General features: G+C 40.9%; 1 protein-coding gene across 7 annotated transcripts in view; it reads right to left on the bottom strand.

Moving 5' to 3' along the window:
- Positions 1 to 1,583: 1,583 nt before the first annotated feature.
- Positions 1,584 to 25,627, bottom strand: part of LOC124052847 (protocadherin-15-like) — a 159,333-nt gene continuing 135,289 nt past the window's right edge. For 3 of the 7 annotated variants that reach the window (XM_046377567.1, XM_046377568.1, XM_046377569.1), the window contains one exon: positions 20,094 to 22,661. In XM_046377567.1, coding sequence (XP_046233523.1) covers positions 21,026 to 22,661 — 1,636 coding nt within the window. In that variant the 3' untranslated portion in view covers positions 20,094 to 21,025. Of the gene's footprint in view, positions 3,046 to 7,556; positions 7,687 to 12,017; positions 12,092 to 12,282; positions 12,322 to 13,878; positions 13,901 to 20,093; positions 22,662 to 25,627 lie in introns of those variants that run through there. The other 4 variants (XM_046377570.1, XM_046377572.1, XR_006842064.1 and 1 more) reach the window with 4 other exon arrangements.

Here is a 25,627-nt window from a genome sequence, read left to right as displayed (position 1 = left end):
CTGTGAAAAAGGCTATAAATAAACAGGCACAAATACATCACAAGTTGGAAAAAGCACGACATTTTGGAGCTTCTCATTTCTTTATCTGATGCATGAATGAACACAATGAACATTTCAGCAACTAATCAAATCTTTTGTGCCCGTGTGTCGATTAATGAGCCGAATCAAGTCTACCTTTTCCTCCTATAAAGCCCAGCGGACTTATGAATCAGTGACATAATCAGCTCATTTAGCTGAATCAATAACAGAAGCTCAGGCGTGCTTTTCCTTCCAGAAACTGTTCAAAATATTACTCTCTGGTACAGTCTGCTAATTTTGGGTAATAAGGAGCAGTCAGTTTCAAATATCACCACAGATGTGGCACCCACCGTTCCTTAATGCAAAATTATGCTGTCCTCAAATTAAACGTAAGAGTTTTAAAACTGGGTAATTCTGCAGCTTAATGATCCAGCGTCTTTCAGACTTCAAATGAAACAATTCACTGTAATGTGGTCCACAATTTAAAAGTTCTCCCACCTTCATCGAGACGAGACTTTGACGAGGAAGAAGGGTCCATGTGCGCTGTTAATTGGCTCTCTTGGGGATCCAGTGGGATGAGGGGAATTTAAAGCAACCTCTGCAATTTGAACAGTTTCTTGACAGTTATCTTGTGCATTGTAAAAAAACAAACAAAACAAAACAAAACAACAAAGAAACAAAATGTCTAATGTCTTTAAGTGCCAAAGAAGAAAAAATGTGCAAAGCTTTCTGAAGCTCACAGCCTGTAATTGTGTAAGCTTTGATATCTAACCAACAGAAATTGTTGAAATGTACTATTTGACTCTTTCAACGGAGCATTTTGATCTCATCATAAAAATACCCTTTTAGAGTCAGATTAGAGCCTGAAAATTGGGATATTTATAAATTAAAAATCTCATCGCAGTTTTCATTAATCTAACATTTTCAAGTATGAAAGTAAGTCAATGGTTCTTCATTGAGTGAAGCAACAATAACAACTTACAGCACATAAGGAGATTACCAGTGGCTGGAGGAAACAATTTTATCACAGATTTCTTGGATATATTAAATGAGTAGATCAACATTTTTATAAATTCACTAACTGGCTTTAGGTCGATATCACTCTCTTGTCTGTCTGGTAAATGTAGCTGAAGCCATCAGCCTAGCTCAGTATAAAGACCAGAAGCACCTACATTGTAGCATGGTTGTGTGGAAAACCACAAACTGCCATTTTTCACATTTGTGAAGGTTAAAACTATGCGTTAATTAGTAAACTTTAGGGGGTTTTAGTCGTTATACTAAGCTAACCAGCTGCTCACTCCAGCTATTTCGTCACTCTACAGATATGAGAATCTTCTCATCGAACTCATGACAAGAAAACAAAAAGAACGTATTTCAAAGTTGTCATACCATTCTGCCAAGAATTGGGCAAAAAAGGCGAATTTCTGACATATTTTCAAATACAAATATTAAATATCCAAACACCGATCGCTGTCCTCTCCACTCTGACGTCATTTAGAAAGTGAACATCTCACAGTAGTCATGTCCTGTTAGTTAGATACCCAGAGGAGGCATGAACACAGCACCAGGATAGCCAAACTACACGTTTCAATGGATGAAATAGTCTTTTATTTGGATAAAGTTTGCCAAGCAACTTGACAAGGATAAAAAGGCAAGTTTGAACAATACAAGACTTTATGTGTCGATGCAAAGTGTCAGGCAAATTCAAGATGAGTCGCACCGGTAGCCAGAACACTGAATGAAACGAGTGTGGTTCCATACAGACACCAGACGCTTAAAGGGTCATAAAAAGTTCATAGACTTTGTCCTTAATTTCTTTTCATTTTCTCTTAGCAAAATAGAAATATAGCAAGTCCTCTCATTCTAGGTCCATTTTTCCAAAATTGTTGCAGCTCTGAGATCAGTTGGGCTTAAAGGGAGGCTCTGATTGGACGACGAGTAGTAACAAATCCAACATTTTAAAGAGTAAGAGTAAAACCCCAAATTAGTCGCCAAATTGTTCTTTTTGCTGTATTTTTATCTTCTGCCTCTGAATTTAAACAAAAACAAATTCCTTTATTCCATATGTAATCTTTCATCTTCAGTTTGAATATCAAAATATGCTAATTCACCATTTAGCTGAGTATCAATCTGTTAATAAAATGTACTTTAATTGGATTGGAGGATCCCCATTAGTTCCACGACTAATGAACAGAAATAACGTCTGAATGCTTTTGTGATCTTTGCAATCAGAAGCGAGCACAGTGGGGTCACGATCAGTCAGAGTTTGGTCATGGGTATGTGAAGGCTGTTCCATGGACCCATCCACAGTTCCTCCTCATCCGACTGCGTTCTGTCACTTGGGCACTCCAACGGGCCCCTCATGACGAGTCCGCCGTCATCATCATCGTTACTGCTGTCTACCTTTGACTCTTTCTCGCCTTCTTTCAACTCGTCCATCTCTGCTGCGCTCTGAGGCTGCTCGTTGCTGCCCTGCGCCGCTTTGAGCAGGTTCGATTTGGACGGCAGACTTTCGGTGCCCGTGTTGCTGGTGCTGGTTGATCCTAAAGAAACGCTGGATTGACGAGTGTTAACCTCACTCAGCACTTTATTGTTGTCAGTGTTAGAGAAAGAGGAAGTGGCTGTCGCAGAGGTGGCCATTCCTGAACTTTGGAAGGTGCGCAGCGTGTTGCACCCAGCATCTGTTCTGGGGCTGTTCAGGGGGACTCTTTCCTCCAGTGTGGCAGCCATTTTGTCTAGTTTTTTAAAGTGCTTGGCTAGCCGAGAGCTGAAGACAGGGGAGGGGAGCTTGAGGTTGTTGTTCGTGTTGATGTGTGTGTGTGTGGGACCTGTGGCATTTACTGAACGTCGGGTGCGGATGATGGAGCCATTCTGGGCCACGTAGATGCTGCCGTTAACGTTAGCATGGCTGTTGAGCGTGGAGGACAAGCGGCTCCGTTGGGTCTCCGGCATACTGTCCTCGCCCGTGGAGCTGGTCTCATATTCCCGATCTACCACTAACTTGATCCTACGTTTTCGATTGCCAAGCTGGAAAAACACAAAAAATATTTCAGTAAACCTCTGACACAGAGGTGCAAAGTGTACTCAGATCTGTCTTGATACACTAATCACAACACACACACATCCAAGTTTAAATGAAACTGAAGGAACAGCAGTGATTTAACATAACGCTCTCCACTGTAATATTGTGCAACTCACAATGGACTAAACTGATGCAGAAAAACTAGAGATGTCGTTTTTGTTATTCAATGCATTCTTCTTGCCAAAACAGAGCGCCTACATTACCCACGATGCCACCACAGACAGTCTGGTGTGGTGTGATGGTAGCAGCAGCTAACGTAGCCTCGCACACAGATGAGGAGCGCTCACAGAGGTCTGATACGCTCGCTTTCTAAATCCACGTCAAGATTTTCAAACTTGCAGTTTCAGCTCCAACAAGCATAGCGAGTAACGTCAGATTATTAACAAAACAAGTGAGTTTTTACTGAATTAGGGTTATTTTAGGTTGCTTGGTGCTTACCTGCGCTGCTTTGAGCAGGTTTGATTTGGATCCCAGACTTTAACTACCCGTGTTTCCGGTGCTGGCTGACGAGCATTAATAAAATTAAGGTTATTTTGTCTGAAATTTCTTCTTATGTTTCTCAGGAAAGTGTCACAAAATGAACTGCAACATTGGAAGACACCTACTCGATTTGACTGCAGCTGTTGAGGACTCATTTCAGTTTTAGTTGAATAACATTAAGAGGAGACCTCTTCTCAGCCGGTATGGACAGGGAATCTTTCAATGCACCTACAGGCCGGTGACTTATGTTTTAAGACAGACTTGAAAAACTGTGACGCTGTCCTTTAACACCAGCACAATAACATTGTTTCACTGTGGGTTTAATTGCACTGCACCTGTGGCCACAACAGACCACAGCCTCAGTGCATTTCCACTGCGGCAAATGAGAACTGTGACCACTAGAGGTCAGGAGAAACAACATTTTCAACTCATGTTAAAGCTCTTTAAGCTCAAATGCGTTTTTTTCTTTTCTTTTCAAGATGACTGTGCTGCAAAATTTACAAAATAAAAGCAGCAGCTTGACTCACACTGAAAACACAGGTCGGCGCAGCAGCGTTCACATTTTTCATTTGGCAGGATGGCGAGACAAAGCAGACTTTTGATCATGTGGGTGCTAATGTCCACCAAAGAGAGCACTGAGGAAATGCTTTTAACATATACTGTATACTGTTGACAGACTGAATGTACCTCTTTTATATCATAAATAAACAATAAAAGCTTTTATTGTTTAAAAATAGAGCTTTCCTTTGTTAAGATAAGAGCAAACACTGCTGTGCACACACTTCAGAAGAAGAAAAAAAACTGACCTGCTACAATACAACACCCAGTTTTTCCATTTAACCTCAACAGTATGACAGACAACAAAGGTTCACTATCATAAAGAAAAAAAAGTCTTTTCCCCTTTGCAGGTAACGCACACTGGAAGAACTGACATAGAGGGAGAACGATCAGAAAGAGAAATGACTGAGGTCAGTGAATAAAGAGAAAAGCAGCTGGAAACTGACACGAGTCAGCTTGAAAAAAGCTACGGCGGTAAACCAGTAAAGAGGAAGGGGAGGGGATGAAGGCTGATTGGAGAAAAGGGGCGTTCAAGACCGAAGCAAAAGAAAGAGTCAAAGAACCACAGGAAGATACTGTGAGGGGGGCAGCAGAGGACACGCAGGCAATTCAAACTCCTGTGAATGAAAATGACACCAAACAAGGAAAAAGGGACAGATTAGAGTAATAAATTCCACCCAGGTAATGACTGCACACCCAATCCATGCATTTTCAACCAAGTTCTTACTTAGTGGCAAAGAATTTAATCTTTGAAGGGGGGGGGCTAAGGCCTCATCTGCATTTCAATCAGCCGACTCATTTTCCAAATTGCCCTCCTCTTCATCTTCGTCTCTTTCCCCTCCATGGCCGCTGCTTCGTTCCTCCTCCTCCTCCTCCTCGGTGTCCTCAATGATGGGTGACAAGTCATCCGAGGCGTCAATCACGCCCGAGCCGATGTCTGACTGGATACGACCGCCGGTGCACCTGCTCGATGAAGACTTGTGTAATCCAGCACTTTCGGCCTCGTTGTGCCCCTCCTCTTCCTCCTCTTCTGCGCTCTCTTCCTCTATTGTTTCACGTGAAGAGCGGGAGCGTCTAGAAGTCTGGGGCCTGGAACGACCCAGTGAAGAACTTGAAGAGTCACTGCTGCGGTTTCTCTCTGTCCTTTTGCTCCTGTCTCTCTTTACATTGGCAATGCTCCTTCGGCTTTTGCTACTAATACTGTTGCTGCTCGCAGAACTCTTACTAATGTCACCTTCTGAGTGCCTTCTGCTCGACTCATTCCCCTCACCCTCACTCTCTAACCCTGACTCCCTCTCAGACTCTGAGCCCCGTTGGCTTCCATTCTCTGACTCTGTGTCAAGAGTTCCTCCTTCCTTTTCTGTCCCTGAGTCTGACTCGTTTCTTTCTGTTTCGGTATCGGATTCGGTCTTGTCGTGGTCGGCTGTAACAGACGAGGTCGGGCTACTTGCGGCGGAGGGACTAAATTCTGACGGAGACTCTTTGCTAACACTTCCTGTTTCTGAATCACTGTCATGAAATCCCTTTTCTCTCTTCCACCACACCTCAGAGGAACCGCTCTCCTCCCCTAACTGCCTCTCCCACCTTCTCCTCTCAGACACTGATGCAGAAACACTCATATCTCCCACAGAGCCATAAATCTCTCCGCTGTTCTCCTCTCCTCTGTCCCAGCTTTTTCCATTACTCCACTGTTCGTCTCCCACCCTGACGGGTCCCTGGAGCCTTCTGGCGAGGGAGATAAGTCTGAGGGCCTCGCTCAGCTTTTGTTTCACCGGCGGGGGCTTGCTGGCTTCAGTGGACGTCTGGAAATAGCTCCCGTCGATGACTATGCCACCGTCCGGGCTGGCAAAGCGGCCAGCGGATGACAAGCCAGGGAGCTCTCCCCTATGCTCTGGCCTGACGCCTTCACCTCTGTCAACTACATTTCTCATCCTATTGTTCGTCATGCCACCGCCGATGCTTCTTTGCCATGTTTCCATTTCTCCTTTGGCTCCTCTTTCCCTCCCTCTTTCTGCCGCATCATCTCTTCCTCCCCCTTTGTTTTCTCTTTTCCCTGTTTCCCCTCTCTCTAATCCCCTTCCCACTCCTTCTCCTTTTCTTTCCTCCAATCTGTCTCTGCCTCCTTCTCCCTCCTCCATTGGCCCGACTCTGGCTTTGTTCCAGGGCGGGTGGATGGTAGGAGGTTGTCCTGGTGTTTTGCCTCCAGAGGACAGCAGTGCGCTCGCTCTCATCGCGGCCTTCAACCTGGCGGCTGCACTTGAGCTCTTGGCCTTTGTGTTCATGCTTGTACCATCCTCTGATGGTTGTTCTTTGCTGCCCTCAGTTCTTAGGGCACCAGGGGTCTTCCTTGAAGGCCCACGGGAGGGTGGAGGACGGGGCTGGATGTAGGCAGGGTGTGGGGCTAATCTACTTCTTTGAAACCGTCTCTTCACCTGTTGTCATGATGACATTAGTCCAGAACCAAATAGAACATTTAGGAAAAGAACAAATAAGACACGTAAACCGCAAAAAGTTGCTCACTATTAGTAGTTGGGATCATTTTCAAAGAATGGCACAACTTCAAATTTTAAGGAATAGTTCAACACGGTTTGCTTTTCTTGCAGACAGTTAGATAAAAATATCACGCTTTAGACGCCATTCGGGTAAAAACAACTCGGCACTAAAACACGTATCTGTGAGACAACAAAATTCAATTTGGGAGGACCAGTTTGAAAAGTGTGTGAGTTCTGAAGGATTTTAGGACACCCAAAACACACTTCCCAGCTGTTCATAAAAAAAATCTGCCATGATAAAGTCATTGTGGCAACAATATTTTATATCTTTGTGATATATGAGTAATGTGTGCTTGCACGTATTTGATTGGCAGCACCTTTCCAAATGAACAACCTGACTGTGTCACTGGGCTGATCTCAATGATTTTATTTGCATGTGTATTGTGCCTTAGAAGTGCTGGTAGACAGATTTTGTTACCTTTAGAGAGACTAGTTGTTTCTTCTTTTTTTTTTTTTAGTCTTAATTCTAAGCTAATCAGCTCCTAGCTATGGTTGCAGATACTGCAGCTTGTATAGCCACGAGACATTACATCGACCTTCTCAACTAAATCTCAGCAAGAAAGCCAATTATGGTATTTCTCAAAGTATTGAACTGTTCTTTGAGATGAATATAGTGTTGCAAGCTTCACAGCAGTCTGACAGCTCATCAGTGTGATTAATTTTTCCCTTTCAAAGTTATTGCTTGATTGATTGACAGGGATCATTAAAAGAACAATTTCAGTTTTTATACTTTTTGCCTCTTTTTCTCTGCACAAAATCAGTACACGTCATTGTGATCAACAGCTTCCTGTCTTTACGCATCACGGACCCTGGTCCTAGTCTGTGTTAAGTGAATATTCAAAAGGTTTCTGATCTGTTGTCTTTACCTCTCCGTCAGACTCCTGTGGACTGTAGTAGTAGCTGCCGTCATCATCGACTACAACTTCTCCATATTCATCATAGAGACCGGAGGGTGAGATCAGCTTCCTGCGACTGCCGTATTGAGGAAGGTCATACCTGGACAGAGCGAGATTTACAGATCAGCAATAATCAATAAGAGGCTGTGAGCCAGAGGAATACTGGCAAATTCTTTTCAAAATTTTGGCTATGTGTAATAAGAATAAATAAATAAATAAATAATCTGAGGCTGTGGTGTCCACTGGCCAATCAGCAGTGAGGACGGAAGAGACGTCTGTAGTACAAAGAAAACTGTTGCACTTGGCTAATGCTTATCCACAAACACTTAAAGCCAGACACACGGGGCAACACCGTGGTTCACTCCAATGATAAGCAATGGCTAATGACGCGCCTAAGCAAAGCTGCCTTAATCACAAAAGGAACAGTTTGTTGCCAGGAGAGTTTTTGTTAGTAGAAAACACTGGAATCGATTTCCCTCCCTTTTGTCTCTTTGTTGCCTGTTGCCAGGAGCGCTGCCTGGCTCCACCGGCCAAAAAACTGTGTTGTGTATCACCATTTGGGCTCTGTGCCCTGCAGCACACAACTTGGAAAGGCAGTGGGTCAAAAAAAAAACACATCTTTACAAATGCTGTCCTGGAAACAATATGTCCCAGTGTGATTAAAGTAACAAATCTGCAGGATGTTGTTTGGCTTGGTTCCATCATGGAGTTGTGCAGAAAAGTTCCCTCGCATAATCTGTCTGCTTACAGTCAGCTGGTGGGAGAAGTTATCCTCCCTATTACATTAAGCAGTCAAGTAATAAACAAATGGAAGAGGCAAGTGGATGACTGATGTGTTTGGGTGAGAAAAATGCCAGGTTAAGGTGTGTTTCAGAAAAAGAATCAAAGGAAAGAAAGAATAATGGGTGAACAACGGCAGGGTCAAACCAGTAAGACGGGCCAGTCATAAATTTTTCACAGTTATAATCCTTAGAGTATGGTTTCAGCAAGCTATTGTAATGAGTCTTAACCTTCCACTAAAACCTGCTTATGGGATTTCACAGTCATTAACCCGCGGACTCACGCTGAAGCACACACACAATCAATTCACTTACAGGCTACAATAACACTTTGCATTTACATTTTTTTTTTCCTTTCAGAGTGGTCTTTCCTCCCTTTCTTTCCCTCAACTCTTTCCCACCCCGTTCTTTACCACTCCTTACCCTCCCTATGTCTCCACCAGGGGGCAGTAATACATTGACAATCAGTTCATGCAGTTCAAAGTTGCCAAAATCACTGGAATTACAGCCGACACGATGGTGTGGTTTTGTAGCTGTGTGTGCCCAAACCAAAACGGACCAAACTGAGTCACTGGTCTGTTTCATGTGGGTCTCCAAGTGCTAAATGATGAATGATTAATGGTCAGTCCCAGAATGTGTGATTACATTCACAAAGCAAGACGCCGTGCATTTCAATTGTCTTTAAAAATCGTCGGATGAGAAAATAAACTCAATTTCCGATACACCAAATGAAACAAAATATGTTTTCTTAAAATTAGTTAGAGGAAATGAACATTTTTGTCAAAGTTTTTGCTGTTTTCTGTGGCTCTGCAGTAAGATTTGAAAAGAAAATTATTCAAGTGAATGGCTCAGTAGGATGGGCATCGATGCCACTAGTTTTTAACAGAAAGAATGCATTATACACCGGCAGTATGACGACTGCAAGATGTGGTCATTTACAAGACGAGGGGGCTCTAAAGAAAACTGCCATCCAGTTGCATTATTGGAAGAGCAAACCAAAAGCTTGTGGGGCTCTAATAACTAAAATATGACGCTGGGGTCAGAAGAATGAAAGAAGCTATAACGTTTGATAATTAGCGAGCTTTAGAGGTTCAAGTTAGCAGATTTTGTTACCTTAGGACAACGCCAGGTTTTCCCATTTTCCCCACTTGTAGTCGTTTGCTGTGCTAAATTAAATAAGCTTATTCCCAAATATGTTGAACCATCCCTTTAATAATTTTCCCCATTTGTAATGTGGACATGTAGACTGTAACTCCTCTCTTTTTGTTCTCACCTTTTGTCCTGCTTCTGTTTACAACATGAAAACTGCATTTTCCTTAACGCCAGATTTAACCTTAATTTTTTAAATGTGGGTGCCCTAAGTGAGCACCTATCAGCTTCATGACAGTCACACTGCTCATCACCCACGCCACCAACCATTTTGGAAAAGCAGGTTTTAATCCCTTACTGCTCCGTGGCATGTTCGGGTCGAGCATTTTACTCTTGACTAGAGGGCAACATGATTTTGGCTTGTTTTGCTTTGTTGTTTGTTTTTTTTTCCTCAGACATACATCAAAACATCAGACCTGTGCATCAAATGGTTCAACTTATTTGCAGCAACTGTATAAATCCAATCAGAATCATGCCAATGGCAGGTGGCTTCATTATTCCCACGTGAAGAACAGAAAAAAAAAATCCCATTTTGATTTCATCTTCTGAAAACAGATAAAAGGAAAGGTTAAAAGGTTAGCATCCATCCTTCCAAACGGTTTTGAAATGTATTACTATAGCTATGGAGGTAAACAGCCGCTGTCTATGTCCCGAAAAACTGTTTAGCAGTTGTTAGCATCGCTGAAAAATATCCCGCACCTCTCATTCACAACAGCGACAAATGAAGTGACGACACCTGGGTCCCACCGGGTCAACAAGTCTGATTTCCTGCTCCTGTGTACGTACACACTCAGACATGAGTTTGTGGATGTTGCTCTAAGCCAACAGCATCTGGCCTATTGTCTGCCTCCACGGCTGGCTGCCTGATTAGCTGCTACAGTACTGCAATGCTAGGCGGAGAGAATTAGCCGTGTGTGTGTGTGTGTGTGTGCGAAAGAGAGAATGAGCAAGAGAGCATTTCTGAGTGAGCGTATGAGTGAATGAGTGAATGAATGTATTTGCCATGAGAGAAATTCTGAGTGTGTGTGTGTGTGTGTCTGCTACTGTGTATTTATGTGTGAGTGTGGGTGGGCGTATAAAATCAAATTCCCGGGAGTCTGCAGCTAAAATTATAAAAATTACACAATGCAACACAGATGGCAGGCTGGGTGCAGAATAACACGCGCGCACACGCACACGCACGCACACACACACACACACACACACACACACACACACACACACACGAGGGATGCAATCAAATTTTCAGAGGTCTTGTTTATGAACGCTTTGATCTAATGTGTCTGCGTGCATCTGAGGAATAACACACGTGTAGTACGCTCTCACAGGCACGCGCTCTTTGAACAAAAAAAACCAAAAAGATCTTTTAACTTCCTGTAGTTAGCAAACATACACGAGTGCGATGGTTTGAGGAAGGTCACTGGTGTCAGCGTTTCACCGCAGCCGCCATACTGTGTGACTGATGCGGTCAGCTTGATATGAAAGCAGCTGCCGCGTGGCTGACATGAGGCTCAGCTGGATTAAGGCGCTCGTAGGAAGAAGCATGTTTCATCAGCGTTGTGGTGAACCCTGTCGGTCACCGCTCGAGGTCAAAGGTGAGAGATGAAACATAGTGATGATGGCCTGTATTCACTGTCCACAGTAGTTTTGCTACTATATGTCACCGCTGGTAAATAACGCATGTGCAATACTGCACTGTATTATACTACATCACTACACTGATAGAGGAAAAATATAAAAAGCTGTGAAAAGGGTGCCAACATCACTTTTCATTCACTATTACAGTGCTGTTGATGCAGCTGTGACTGCGAATGTTGAGCTACTTGCTATTTGACAAATTAATTGTCTTGTGGACATGATTCAATAAGGATATATTCTGTATGTATTGATTACATGACAGCAAACATTTCTCATGAGCAAGCAAAGCCATGTACTTAATTCTGGGACACATTCTTCATTTTATTAATTTTATGTAGAAGAGTTTAAGTTGGGGCAAGTGGACTCCAGTTTACAGGTTTATAAAACATTAACATCTTATAGTCACAAACTGATTCTGTTTCAGGTCAATATGTGATAATGAATTAAGAATTAGAACCCAGCCATACTGATATTAGCAGGGGGTCTGAGACTGTAATTATGAGGCCTCTTAATGGAGGACATCTGAGAATCTAAGTCCGTTTTAAGCAAGCTTTAGCTAATAATAGAGAGAAAAAGCATGGTGACTGAAACGTAAATGTGTGTTTTCCAGAGGACTGAGCAACTACATCTGCTGATAAAACTCGTGTGATACAACAGAAAGCTCCAGGACAGCTACTAAGTGGTCCTTGTGACGGAGTTGTTTTGCCAAATACATTTTCTTTTCCCCATGTTAATTAGTTTAGAAAAAGTCTACGAGCTTATAAATCACCATGGATGAAAGTGTGTAAGTAAAACGTACAAACCCCGTATGGACAGAACATAAAGTGATATGTGGGATGTGCAGGAAATGGAGACAAATACCAACCCGTGATCATAGTTGTAATAATCCTGTGTGTAGTAGTCCTGGCCAGGGTCGATGCCAGATTCCATTGATAACTCCTGTAAAATAAAGAGACAATCGTTAGCAGCTTTCATCACCCTTTACACAGAGATACATATGAAGTATTACGCCTTCAACAAATCTTTGTCTACAAATTCCCATATATACCTTTCTCACTCCGACTGCACTGAACCACACAAGCCGAAACACACATGCTGAGTAAAGTATTCAGAAAAAGGAGACAGAGTACCTCTGGTCTGAGCAGAGAAGGTCGGAGAAGTTGCTGTGTCTGCCAGAGGGAAAGAAAAGCAACGAATGACAAGACAAATGGAAGAAGGTAGGAGTTCTCCCCTAAGACCAAATACATCTTTTTTGGAAACATAAAAGTCAATACCTGATGCTAACTGTTCAGCGTTGCTAGAGTGCAGATGACTTCATCCGTGTATTTGTGTTCAATATTGAATGAGCAGTTAGTTTATTTTTCAGAGTGGATATCACTTTGGAACTTAGTTTCAGTTTAAAAATGTATATGCTGTCAATGTAATAGCTGAACATCAGCTTTTCTGGATGATGGATATTGGACACCAACAAAAGCAGTTCTGTGCAAACTGACTTTCTTCTGCAATACTAAGACTTGTTGCATACAGTGAACATCTGGTAAATGTTTTCCAGCATTGGAATAAAGACTTTTCTCCATGTCTAAAAGTAAAGCTTTTCATTTTTGCATTTTGATATGTCCCATAACTGAACTGAAGAGAGATTTCAAAATGTTTTTTTAGAGATGGGAAATTATGTAGACAACAAATTGTAAATACAAGGCGGTGGGGTAAGCAATCTGACAATTTCAGATTGAATTTGAAGGTCTTCACTGTTAGAGGATTATTTCAACCTCATAGAGTTATAGCCCTGTCATAGAGAATTATTTCTCTCTGCTTTCTATGGAGCCCTTAGTCTCTCTGTAACTGTGCCACAGGTCTCGCTGGGGCAGGTCATCTCAAGGCTAACTTGTTACGGAGGAATGATAACATTCCCTTGTTATCTGTATCGCCCACAGATGCACTCTAATCCCTTCAGAAGTGCATTCCACCATTCGGGAGTATAGACTAACTGTGCTTTATGACATGACATCGATATCTCTTATGGGGCCAGAGGTATGTAATGGTGATATACGACTATCTAAACTTAGCTATATATGTGCCTGAACTGGGAGACTGGAGTTCAGAACTGGCATGGCAACGTGCTGAGTAACATCAGTTTTATGTTAACACTATTTCTCCTCAGTCATTAAATACTTCATCATAAGACAACAATGTCCCCAGAGTCTCCATTTCTCACCAGAGCTTGAGGTTTACATCAACATTCACAATCTGCTTTTGAGGGAAATTGGAGCCATCAAGTAGCCAAATTAATTCACGTGGCTCTTCTTTGGTGACAAACTGTAATTGATGCAGTTTGAGTTACAGCAAGCAACATGAAAGATGAGAAGCTATCTTTGAAGCAATATTGTGTTTATTTTATTTATTGTGTTTAATGGTGCAAATGGAGAAATTCATGGGTTAAGTTTGGCTATAGTCTACAGGACATTTCAAAATTAAGAAAAAAGTTCCCAGTTTAGATCATGGCTGGGATTAAATAGACTGTGATATTTATTTTTGGCCAAACTGCCCTCCCCTACAAACTGCTGATTACATGCTGTTCCGTCGTGATTGTGTCAAACAGAAAGAAAAGAATAGAAAAAAAAAACAGAAAACAATAAAGGGCAACACCAAACATCAGAGGGAAAAGGGAAAAAGTGAATAACTCACATGCACCTACACATAGCGTGCACAAAGAGAAAGAAACCTACCTCATGCTGTCCATATCCACGGCTGGAAGATCAAAGAGAGACACAGAAAGGCTGCTAACTAACATTACCAAGAACACATTAAACATAATCCTCCAGACGTGGACGTGTCTATAACACATGTCAGCACTTCCTGTAACTTTCTGTAACTGCAGAGGAAATGGGATGCTTAAATAAAGGCCCAAATGGAAGTAGCCGCTGGAAATTTATCACATTTTGTGTAATTTAAGTTTCCAAGAGAAAAGCAAGAAGATAAGATGCGTGTGAGTGAATGTATGCAGTGTATTCTGAGATAAATGGAGACAGAGATGACTATACGAGAGAGAAAGAAACTAAAGGAAATAACAAATTGAGAAAGCTGAGAAACTACAGTCTTCCATCCCAGCACTGTCATTTTCTGTTATTTACTGTTTGTTGTCTTCTTCTGGTAGATATTCTGATTATAGATTCAAAAACACACAATAATCACATTCCATTTACAACCCAAATGACTTTACCATACTGTTGAGAAAACACTCAGATGTGGTGTGTCAATATTAGACACAACAGTGAGAAAACCATATTTCAATAACTGTGTAAATTGTGATCAGTTTAATTGGGGGGAGTATTATGCATGACTGCAGGGATATTTACTCTCAGGATTAGGAAAGATGCACAACACATGCAAAATTTGAACATGTAAACACACTGTTTAGCAAGTTTAGCAGCACTAAGAACTCAAAACACATGGAACATCTTTTCTTTTCTTCAAGGTTCTCCCTGCCAACTTCATGGTAGGGGTCTAATAATCGTCCACCAACATTTAAATTGTTTGTTCACCTGGTTAACATTTTCTTTGAGATTTAGAAACAGACATTTTTGTGTCTGGTGAACAAAAAAAAGAAAAAAAACCTAATAATTCTGATTTAATTTTCTCAAACGACGAGAAATATCAATGTGAAGGCCAGACATGAGGTTACATTGTAGTTCAAGACCTCTTTTAGTAGTAATTAAAATTTCTTTTCCAAAAAGCTTTGGAGACCAATATTTTTAAATATCTGCGAGAGATTGATTGAGGACCGTTGAGGTAGTATGTTTCACAGGCAGAAATGTGATATCGTATCATCATCAAATAAATGAGTTTTGGACTGAATGTTCTTACACCAGAAAACATTCCATTATTGTTTGAATAAGTGGAAAAATAATTTTACATTCACATTACAAATTGAAATCCGTTCTAAGTGTTTGAATATTTCCTGTGAAACGGGATCCTTGTCCCAGTGTGATGATTTTTTCATAACCCCCGAAGGCATAATTGCTCACGTTCTGTTCAGCTCAAGTTATCATAATTACTCTCAGCTTAGCCTGACATCAAGCGAAAATCAAACAAGTCCAAAGAAGATGCTTTCAAGTACCAATCACAGGGGAACAATTATGTCAGATATAGGAGGCGTAGCCTATATACATGAACTTATTGCCATGTGTGGCCTGCTATTATGACAGCTATACGGTTGCATTTCAATTATTACATTCATATGTTACAAGATGTGTTGAAGTGTTTTGGTCTCACTGCCAGCCTTGCAAACTCTGTGTCAATTTGTCATTAAACTAGTTACTATTGGCTCTGTCCAAAGGTGAAAAAAACGCTTATCATTTTATCCGTACAAAAAACCGAACTGAAACCATTACAAGTTTGGTTTTACGAGCAATAAGTACGAGTTTTTTCTCCCATTGCTTCTACTCTAAGCTAACCTCATTATCTGCTGGCTCTATAAAGCTCTGTATTTGCCACCAGACGACAGTGGCTTCAAACACGTCCAACATTAATAAATCTGACTTTAATAAACTTTGGGGGAAAGCAATAAATAAAAAATTAATTTCAGATTGAGTCCACCCACCAGTCAAGCAGATGATAGTGAGAATACATGAGCTTAACGCTGTTTACAGTACCGTGAAATTATGACTCAGGCGACGGTTTTGAGAAAACAAACTGCAAACAAATCTAGCAAGATTGAGACAGAGAAAAACAAGAACTGAGAGAGACAGTGAGATGAAGTAAGATACAGAAAATACATAAAGAAGTGCTGAGATTTAAACAAAACGGAGAAAAGCAAAAAAAAATACAAAGAAATAAATAGCTAGCTAAGAAAAAGGGCCAAATCTCTCTGTCCGTGTGTCTTATGCTGCCAGCAGGATGTACTGTCACGTGAAACCAAGGTAATGAGCTGGCCAAATGAAGATATATGACAGAACAACAAATGGTGACTTTTAGAGGACACATCAGATTCCCCTTTGTGTTGTTAGAGAGTAAACACACACTGGCACACGTGCAAATTGTGTAAACCAATTGAGCATTTCATTAGATAAATTCAAATGAGAACATACATAAATGTGCCTCTAAAACACACATGCACAGCAGGGAGAATGGGTGGCCTTTCTTTAAGGATCAAAATGCAGTTTTGAAGGAATGAGCGTGATTGAAAAAAGACAAGATCATCTGGTTAAATAAAGGTGTGGAAGGAAGGATGGGTGAATGTCCTGACGGGCCTGTCAGTGGTCGAAAGGAAAAGCTTGAACGGAGCAATAAATAAAGAATACATGGATGAAAAGGTGGAGTTTTAGGTGATCTCAAGGTTTCACCATCACTGTGCTGTGGATATGTGTGTATACAAACACATACTGCACTATGTATGTGCTTGTGTCTGTGTCAGTGTGGGAAGACAAGTCCATCTGTGTGTACTTGTTGCTCTGACAGACACATTATTAGGTCCTCTAGAGACAAAAACACACAGACGGCTATCTGATCACATGGACAAACATACACACTCCTCACATGATTGATCTCACAGTGTTGTGTATGAGAAACACAGGAGAGACATATTATTAGCTGTTAAAGGACAGACTCAGACTAACTCCCAATAATCCTCTTTTCTTTGCTCTATTTTCTTCCTAAATTTTCTCTCACTTCTCTCACAAAGAGCTACTGCCTCCCCCCACCACACACACACACACACACAGATTTGTTACTTCCCTTTTACTACTTGTTTCGCTCCCCATGCCTATTTCAACCTTTTCTCTGTCCGCAACCCTTTTTCTGTCGTTCTCGTCTCATCCAGATTAGGCTGATACTCACACCCAGTGCCAATGAACAACTGTGGGTCCTATTTTTTTGAGTTTTAGCCAATAATTTTATTGGTTATGTTGAAGAGAAAGAGATGTGGGAACAAGTAAGCGTCGCCATCTCTAAAACAAAATTTCATGACAGTCATTAGGAGTCGTCTTCAGGTTACCATGGCTATCTGTACCAAATTTCATGGCCAACCATCCAATAGTTGAGACACTTCTCTCAAGACCACACAAGTGAGATTGTCACAAATCACTCGATCATCTGGGAGCCATCAACTGTTCACAGTCATCAAGTGAAAAATTTTACCAACTCGTGGTGAAAGAGGAAAAGTTAAGAGATTACACCAAAGTCATTAGAATTCATCATATGGTGCATATTGCATATGCATACTGACAAATATGTTGGCCAAAACAAAGAAAATATGAGCCTGTAAAAAAAACATGAATTACTATTATGAAAAATTATCCTTTAAGACTCAAAGACTTGCTCAAGTGTGATTTAATATGTCAATCACATGTTGGAATAATCACCTTTTACTACTGCACATAGCATTTACCTTGCTGAATCTCGTGGGCATTTGCAGTGTCAATCATCCGATTTCCCCTGGTAATCTTTGCCATATAGCGAAGATCAAACTTGTGACTTTACACGACAGCTGCCCTCTCGTCGTGCCTTGTGTCTGTTTCCCAATTCATTTTCAATTAAACGCTGTCTGCCTTGCTGAATGTTGTAAACAATACATATTCCCAAAGATGTCTTTTCTCAAGTAAAAGCACACAATAAGAACTGAAACAGTGAAAGCAGAATCCATCTGGGAGACAATGAAGGTACACCAAGTGTTTATGGGTGTGTGTGTGTGTGTATGTGTAATGACATGCAGCACACTGAGGTTGAAAGCTAGTCTTAATATAAAACATTTCCAACCGAGTCAGTTGAAACAGCAGCACTGCCTGCAACCTGTTTAATGCAGCTGTCTGTGTGTAAGTGTACATGTTCACACTACTGTCTGTGCCCACGCTCTTGGTAATGCGTATGTCACTGCCTGTGTTAAGGCTTTAAGTGAGTGTGTCTAAACCAGCTCATTCTGTCTTAGCACAAAGGTTCTACAACATACATTCAGTTTTTTGTTTGGTATCTGAATCTAAATCCTCTTCTAACAGCATCACTTCCTAAGCACAGATACAACCACCAGGGCATGTTTTATTTGGTTGCACATTTTGATTTGATCCAGTCGCCCAGATATGATCAGTGACATGCTGGTCTAGCGGGACAATCGTGATTCTGTCACTTCATGATGACAGTATGTGTCTGGAGATGACTTGTTCAAACTGTGTTAGCAGATGGCAGTGAAATCCATTACTGACAGAGCTACTGCATATTCACAGGCTTTGGCTACACAGCACAAGTGAAGAAACTGTGATGCTTATAAATTTGAAAGATGTTGAGGTCTCTGAAGTATCAGGTTCAAACCTGCCCAATTATTCCTTATAGGAATTAAAAAAAAAAAAAGAAAGAAACAGCAATGTCACTCAATTATACTAATTCTGTTAAGCAATCTTAAAAGTGTAAAAACATCTGTTCTACAATTAACCCCTTTTAATGAGTGGAAACATTTTACTTTTATTCAAAATTAATTTCAATTGATCTTGACCTGATGCGGCTGTGTAACCTTCATAAAAGGCATGATCTCACATCTGAGGTGAGCGAACCATTGCATTTCCTCATTAACATGCTGTGTACATGACTCCCGCTGCATACCTTTATGGCACAATTCCATCAAGAGAAAACAAGCGCACAGATCCCATCATTGTCAGTCAGCAGGTGTTACACTTTGCACATGCCCACAGCACTGCTGCTTCATTTCTGATGCACCCTGAGGCATTTTTGATTTTGGAAAAAAAAAGAAAAAAAAATGCACTGTACAGATTCAGGACAAATGCACATAATTGTGCTTGCTACTTTGGTAAGCTTACCACTAGCAATAATGCTAAAGTGAAACAAGACTGCTGGTGGGGGGCAATTTCTGAATGCTTACTGTACTTACGACTTACTGAAAATATGCTGTATCCTAACATCTTGGTTTTCAAACGGCTTCAACAAAGATTGGCTTGCACTCTTACTCAGTAACATATTTTAATGAGAAAAAAAGTTTCACGTTCATGGCCTTTTTAGACTGTTCATATTAATTATTTCTCAAAGTATCCAGACAACGATTTTAACAAAAGAAACCTTGGGTAAAAGAATATAACCCTCTAAAAAAAAAAAGTTCATAAAAACTGAGCACATATTTTGACTAAAAATATCATGCGACATAAATGTTTTAGACATCTTTTTACTATAGCTATGCACCTAACTACATCTTAACATTTGACACAAAAAAAAAATCATATAATCACGTATCATCACATAAGCTTTTGGAACATTAAAAAACAATGCAGGACCATTGTGGATGCACATGTTTGTCCAAATGAAATAAAAAGTTTATCGAAGACAGACTGACAACAACGGAAAGACTCTGAATAGTTAAGCTAAGAATATTTTTCAAGACATCTTGATGTCCTTGATGTGCTATTGATGTGAAAAGATTCACCATGTCTTCTAAAAATATTTATATCCAACTTATTTGCAGCTGTAAATCGTTTTATCATGAAATACCACGCTGGCAGTTTTTTATTTATGTATTGCAGAAATTCTGTTCATTTTTTCAACTTTTCTGATGTATAAATTTTGTTACTTTACTAAACATATAAGTACAAGTTACTGTGTACAGTGTATTTGCTTTCTGCCAAAATATCTTGCAAAGTAATATTCGGCCCTATAGCGACTACCATATTAATTGCTCTTTTATGGTTATTATCATAATGGTATTATGGTTGGCATTACTGTTATTTATAGTTTAGACTGTGGTGGCAACAGTTAAATTATGGTTAGTGAACCAACCACCTAACCAAACCAAGGATTTTTTTCTAACCTTAACCCAAGTGTTGTTGGTGCTCTGGTGTTTGGAGTCATAAACTTAGTGGCCATAGTGGTTTGTATGCCTGCTTTCCATCCCTGTGACTCTGGTGCAGTAGACAAATGTAGTATTTTATACATTCAGAAAAACTTTGCCCTTGTGAATAATTTAGCCAGCAAACAGAAAGTTGCCAACCAATAGGAACAGATAGACTGAGTTCAGACCCACTACACGTAGAATTGCTCTAGATGTCCAGAGGGTGTATGTTAAAGATACCCCAAAAGTATAACTGGCTTCTCACAACAGTAAGAGCCCACATCATCATATGTCTTTCACTGATAATAATTTGAGACTGACTAGAATTGGACGTAAAATGTTAATGATCTCAGTCACACTGAAAGTTAACCAGGAGACATTTTGTCACTTTTAATCATTTGATTTGACTGCTCCCATCTGCAGCAATTTTCCCTGGTTTTAATTAAAAAACAAGCCCCAGAGATGCTGTTTGTGGGGAAACCAGAATAATGGCAAAGGCAGTTAATGAGTCAGCTCTCCAAACAACTACTTTGAAAACAGGCTTTTGAATTCGTCCAAGCAGTTGAGGTTCACCGAAATAACACAAATTTAAAAAATGGACTTAACCTCCTAAACTGATTATCACTTCCTCTTCCTCCTTAAACACTACTTTAATTGTTCTCTCTTTGTGTGATAGTCAAAGAGAAATAAGAGCAGAATACAGATACCAAGAGTGGAAGCCCTTTCCAGCGACTAGATGGTTAAAAATATTACAGTTATACAAGATGTGACCTTTGTTCTCACCTCATCCTTTACTATTCAGCATCAATCGAGGAGAAACATTTTTCTTCCTCACAGAGAGTTTATATTAGGCCTAGTTCTTTTCTCTTCTCACGTAGAAAACAGGAAGTCATGTTGGAAGAGCACAGCTACAGCACAGTAAAAAAAAAAAAAATCACCAAACCATCACAGCATCCCACTGAGCTATTTTGAGCATCAGTCCCTTGACAGCTCCACAGCAACAATGTTCAGAAATTCCCTTCTGTGTGCTTTCCATATAATCAAGGCAAAGGCTAGAGCATTGTAGACTGAGACGGGAAGCGTTTCTCAAGCTCTTCCATGATGGAGTTCATGTTTGGGTTGTGCTGAATCTGTGGAGGTGGCAGATCCTCTCCGCCTCCTCCTGCTCCTTCTCTACCTCCCTCTCCTCCCTCTGCTCCTCCACCCTCTTCCCTTCCCCCTCCTCCTGCTGCTAATGCATCCAAGGAGTCAAGTGAATCAAGAGAATCCATAGAGGCTCGGCTCTTCATGACCTTTTTGAGCGGGATCTGTTTCTGATCTATCTGGCTGAACATGTTGGCCACTGACTTCTCAATGTCTGCAATGTTTTGGATGTTCTTTAAGATTCCTTTCAGCTCTTTTCGAGGTGGTTCAGGCTCCACTGGTTGTGGTGGCGGAGGTGGCCGGAGGGACACGGGCCGCAGGGCTGGTGCCTCCGACAGTGATGGGAGGACAAAGGTGGATGGACGCAGAAGCGAGGGTGACAAAGAGGGAGGGAGCGGTGGAGGAGGAGGAGGAGGAGGAGGTGGGGGAGGAGGGGGAGGAGTCTTCTTTTCTGTATGGTTGGAGTGAGATGAAGCAGGAGTGAGAGGAGGAGGGGAGGAAGGGTGGTGTGGAGAAGGAGATGAAGGAGGGAGAGGAGCAGTTGTGGAAGGTGGAGGTGGAGGTGGAGGTGGTGGGGATGGAGGTGGTGGTGGTGGAGTTGATGGAGGATCAGGGATAACCTCTAAATGGACCTTAAGTCTATCATCTGCACTCTGATTTCCTGTTAAATTTGCCCCGAAGCGCCGCAGCACAGGAGGAGTAGGCTTGTGACTGGGTGGAGGGGTCCCTCCATCACTTTGGGTGACAATGATACTTGGGGGAGCCTCTTTAACATGAGCAGCTGAGGTACTGTGGGTGGGGGTGTGCTTGTGATGCTGAGGAGACTCTGGGAAAACAGAAAGTAAGATATCAGGTGACAGAGATCCTCGTGAATCTCTGTTTTGCCTTTGCCGCATTTCCTGGAGCGCCTGCTGCTCAAACTGCCTGGCTTGTTCTTTGACTGACAGCTTGGGTTCCAGACTTGGGCTTCCCATTAAGTCTGAATCCAACCCCCGGTCAAATCCTGAATCCAAACCAGCATCTTTACTTTCTTTGAATTCGGCCTTAAGAAGCTCAAGCTCCCACTGCACGGGATCCATAACCACTTGGCGTCTCAAAGCATCATACATCTCTCTTCGATGTAATCTTGATGGGAGAGTCCAGCTGTGGCCACCCCCAGATCCCCATCCACTGTCACTGCCAATGTACCCACCAAATCCCACATCTCCTCCATGGGAGCTGAGTCTCAGCCAAGCATCTCGAAGGCCTTTCCTGGAAGGGGAGAAGTTCCCGAGAAGGTCTCTTCTCCTCTGGCTTCTTCCAAGGGTTTCCGGGCTACTCAAAGTCCCATCCTCATGGTAGATAGGATTTTTGATAGTCAGAGGGTTTTCATCAGAGAGAAAGGTGATGTTGGACTCAGACTTAGGCAGGTTGTTGAGCACCCCACCATTAGCAACACACTGACGATGGGCCGCGATCGCTCGTGTCGCAAAATCTGAGATCAGACGCTGGCGGTCACTTTCATCCAGACTGCCACCACTCCCACCACCACCGTGGTTTGACCGACTGGTACATGGATGGAAAAAAATGAGAAAAAAAGATGGAATGAAGGGAGAAATAATAAAAGAACTACAGATGCATTATGAGGGAGAGGAGGGTATAGTGAATTGGCAAGAGGTAACTATAGAAATGAAAACCAAATGAAACAGATGGGGTTAGATGGGGAAAGAATGAAATTTAAAAGGAGAGAATTGTTAACTAAAATGTTGCAACAAAAGGATACATTAAGAATGGTAGGAAGGCAGATAAAACAATGGAACATCTGCCAGAGCTGTTTTTTTGATATATGAAATTAAAAGAGACTTCACATTAAGAGATGAATGAGTGAAGAAACTAGAGGATATGGAGGCTGAATCTCAAAAGAGGTGATGACATTTTTTCTCTGTGCTGTGCTTTTACCAAAGGCGCAAAATATGGAGAACCACAAAATAGTCTTGAAACACAAAGAAAAAAAACTGAAATAGATTTTATGTACACTAAAAGTGCTGCACTACAAAGATGCTACTGCATCACAACTGTAAACAATACCACATGTGTTGGGGCAGTGACAGACAACTTGTGTCATGGAGTTTTGAGAGTATGCAGATTTCTTTTCAACAAAAGACGACATATAACCTTTCTCTCTGGTTAAAACAACACTAATCTATAAAATCCCTGGTATAGTTTCACACTTTGGTAAACCTCTGCAGACTCTGGGTTACTCCATGGCACATGGCTGGTTACTTCGATGTTGAGGTAACCAATGCAACTTTACTATATTTCTGATTCATCACTGATGAGCCAGAAGCGCAACTAATCCTCTGCAACACAACTGCGCTCACTGATCTTTCCCCGCACATAAAACAAGGGCTACTACTAGCAAACACGGACACAAACACAAACACTAAAGCAAGAAAATCGTCACAGCATGGTATCAAACTTTTCATCGACATGAAATTCTCAGCTCCCTACTCACTTTTGTCTGTCAGTCACAGATGAAGGTGGATGGATGGGAACAAGAGATGAACGTATCAGTCAACAAGAGAACAGAACAAGTAGAGTGATGAAATGATGTTAAAGTGCTCAAAGTTGTCACAGACAAAACACAGTGGAAAATTGTTTAATATAGTAACAAATTAGTACACATTGGAATGAAATCTATTAATCTGCTTATTTCTGGCAGCTGGCAGCCAATATACAGTAAAATAATCTACTGTTGTCCACAAGGAGTATGGACACCTTGCACAATATTTCACAATAATAAACAATAATTGTTTACTGCCTTTCAAGTCATACTTTTAATTTCCATACCCTTAAGGTTGCAATATGCCAAGATTAAGAATAGAGAACTGTGTTTAATTTGACTGAAATATAGTTTATCCTATGTGTTTCATGAAGAGCAATGCTCCACTTTTCACATATGTATCCATTTTAGAAAACTCACCAGGAAATGAGAGACTTAAAGAATTAAAGAATATGTTATGTACATTAGTTGCTTTTCAAAGTTAATATTTGTAAATACATATTGTAAATATCATCAGGCAATCTTAAATTGATAGCTTCTGTATAAAAGTGAGTAATTAGTATTTATTTTGTTTTATTTCGTAGACTGAAGCTGCTTTCTGTCAACTGCGCTTGAATTTGAACAGTATGGAATGACATAAGTGATGATGATAACATTTGCTACATTGCTGAATAACAGCTTTTTTAAAAATATGTTAAAATGTAATGCATTGCTAATAATAAGTATAGAACACTTGATTTCTCATAGGTAACTGAAAACAAAATTAAAACAAAAATTAAAATTCAAACATGTTGAGAGATCGGACAAAAGTATTAAAAAGAAAAAAAAGGCCTTGAAAGTAAGTCTACTGAGCAGTTTGATAATGGACATTAATTATGAATGTGCAAAATTTTGCACTTTGTCAGATTTTATATTCATTGTGGATTATTTAGTCCCCTCAAGTTTGCAGCGATACAGAACACACACACACACACACAAATATACACACAAAAAGGCCTTCCCCATTACAATTAAACACACGCTGTAGCTTATCAATAGAATTAATTATCGCCCAGGGTGGTCTTTATAAATTACAGGCTGCATTTATTTCAATTATCTCATATCCAAGTTCATTTCCGCACACATTTTTCAGGGGGTCGTTTGGGCTTTTCAAACACACACACATACACACACACACACACACACACACACACAGTGAGAGAGTTAGAAATCCCTTGTTGTCATTTGGAGATAGTTTCCACAATCTTGCATATGAATTGCTCTCATGTTCATGGGAGTGTAGAGGCATATCAAGGACAGACAGGAAACCAGTGATGCATGTAATGCTGATAAGAGTTCCTCTCAACTTCTTCTTAACGCTCCAGTAAGGAATTATAAATGAACTATCTGTGTATTGCCTTGAGTGAGCGTGAGGTTGTTAAAATTTTCTGATAAAAGTGAATACGGTGTCTTTGCGCACAGTCACCATCAGACTCTTGTTTAACTAGACCAATGAGTATTAAACCAGTAGACACTGGCAGGAGGTTAAATTAAACTAAATTTGATGAAAGCTACAGAAAGATAGGAGCTATGTTAAGTGATGAGGAGAATATGACAAAATTGCACAATAACAGAGTAACTTGTTGAGGCAGCACAGAGTGAAGGGGCTATAATGCTCTTCACCACTTGTTGGGGTTGAGGCCACGGCCTGTGGTCTTATGATTAGCAACGCTAGAATTTCTTACAAAGTAAACTTTCAGAAACTCAGTTTGCATTCTGGTGGGAAGGCTTATCAAGAAAAAGGTCATTCTCTGAGGATAAATTTACAGGATTTTTTTTTTTTTTTTTTTTTTTTTTTTTTACCGTGTTAGTAAAAGCCACCAATCGATGAAAATCTTGAAATAAACTTGAGAGGCTGCACTCAAACTCAGAACTGTTCTACGGACAGATCGCTGACCTTCATTTTATCTTTTGTATTTTGAGGACATTG

Source organism: Scatophagus argus, chromosome 21, assembly GCF_020382885.2.
Source record: "Scatophagus argus isolate fScaArg1 chromosome 21, fScaArg1.pri, whole genome shotgun sequence".
Classification (NCBI taxonomy): domain Eukaryota; kingdom Metazoa; phylum Chordata; class Actinopteri; family Scatophagidae; genus Scatophagus; species Scatophagus argus.
Note: the sequence above shows the minus strand (reverse complement) of the source record. Positions and strands in the feature narration are given on the sequence as shown.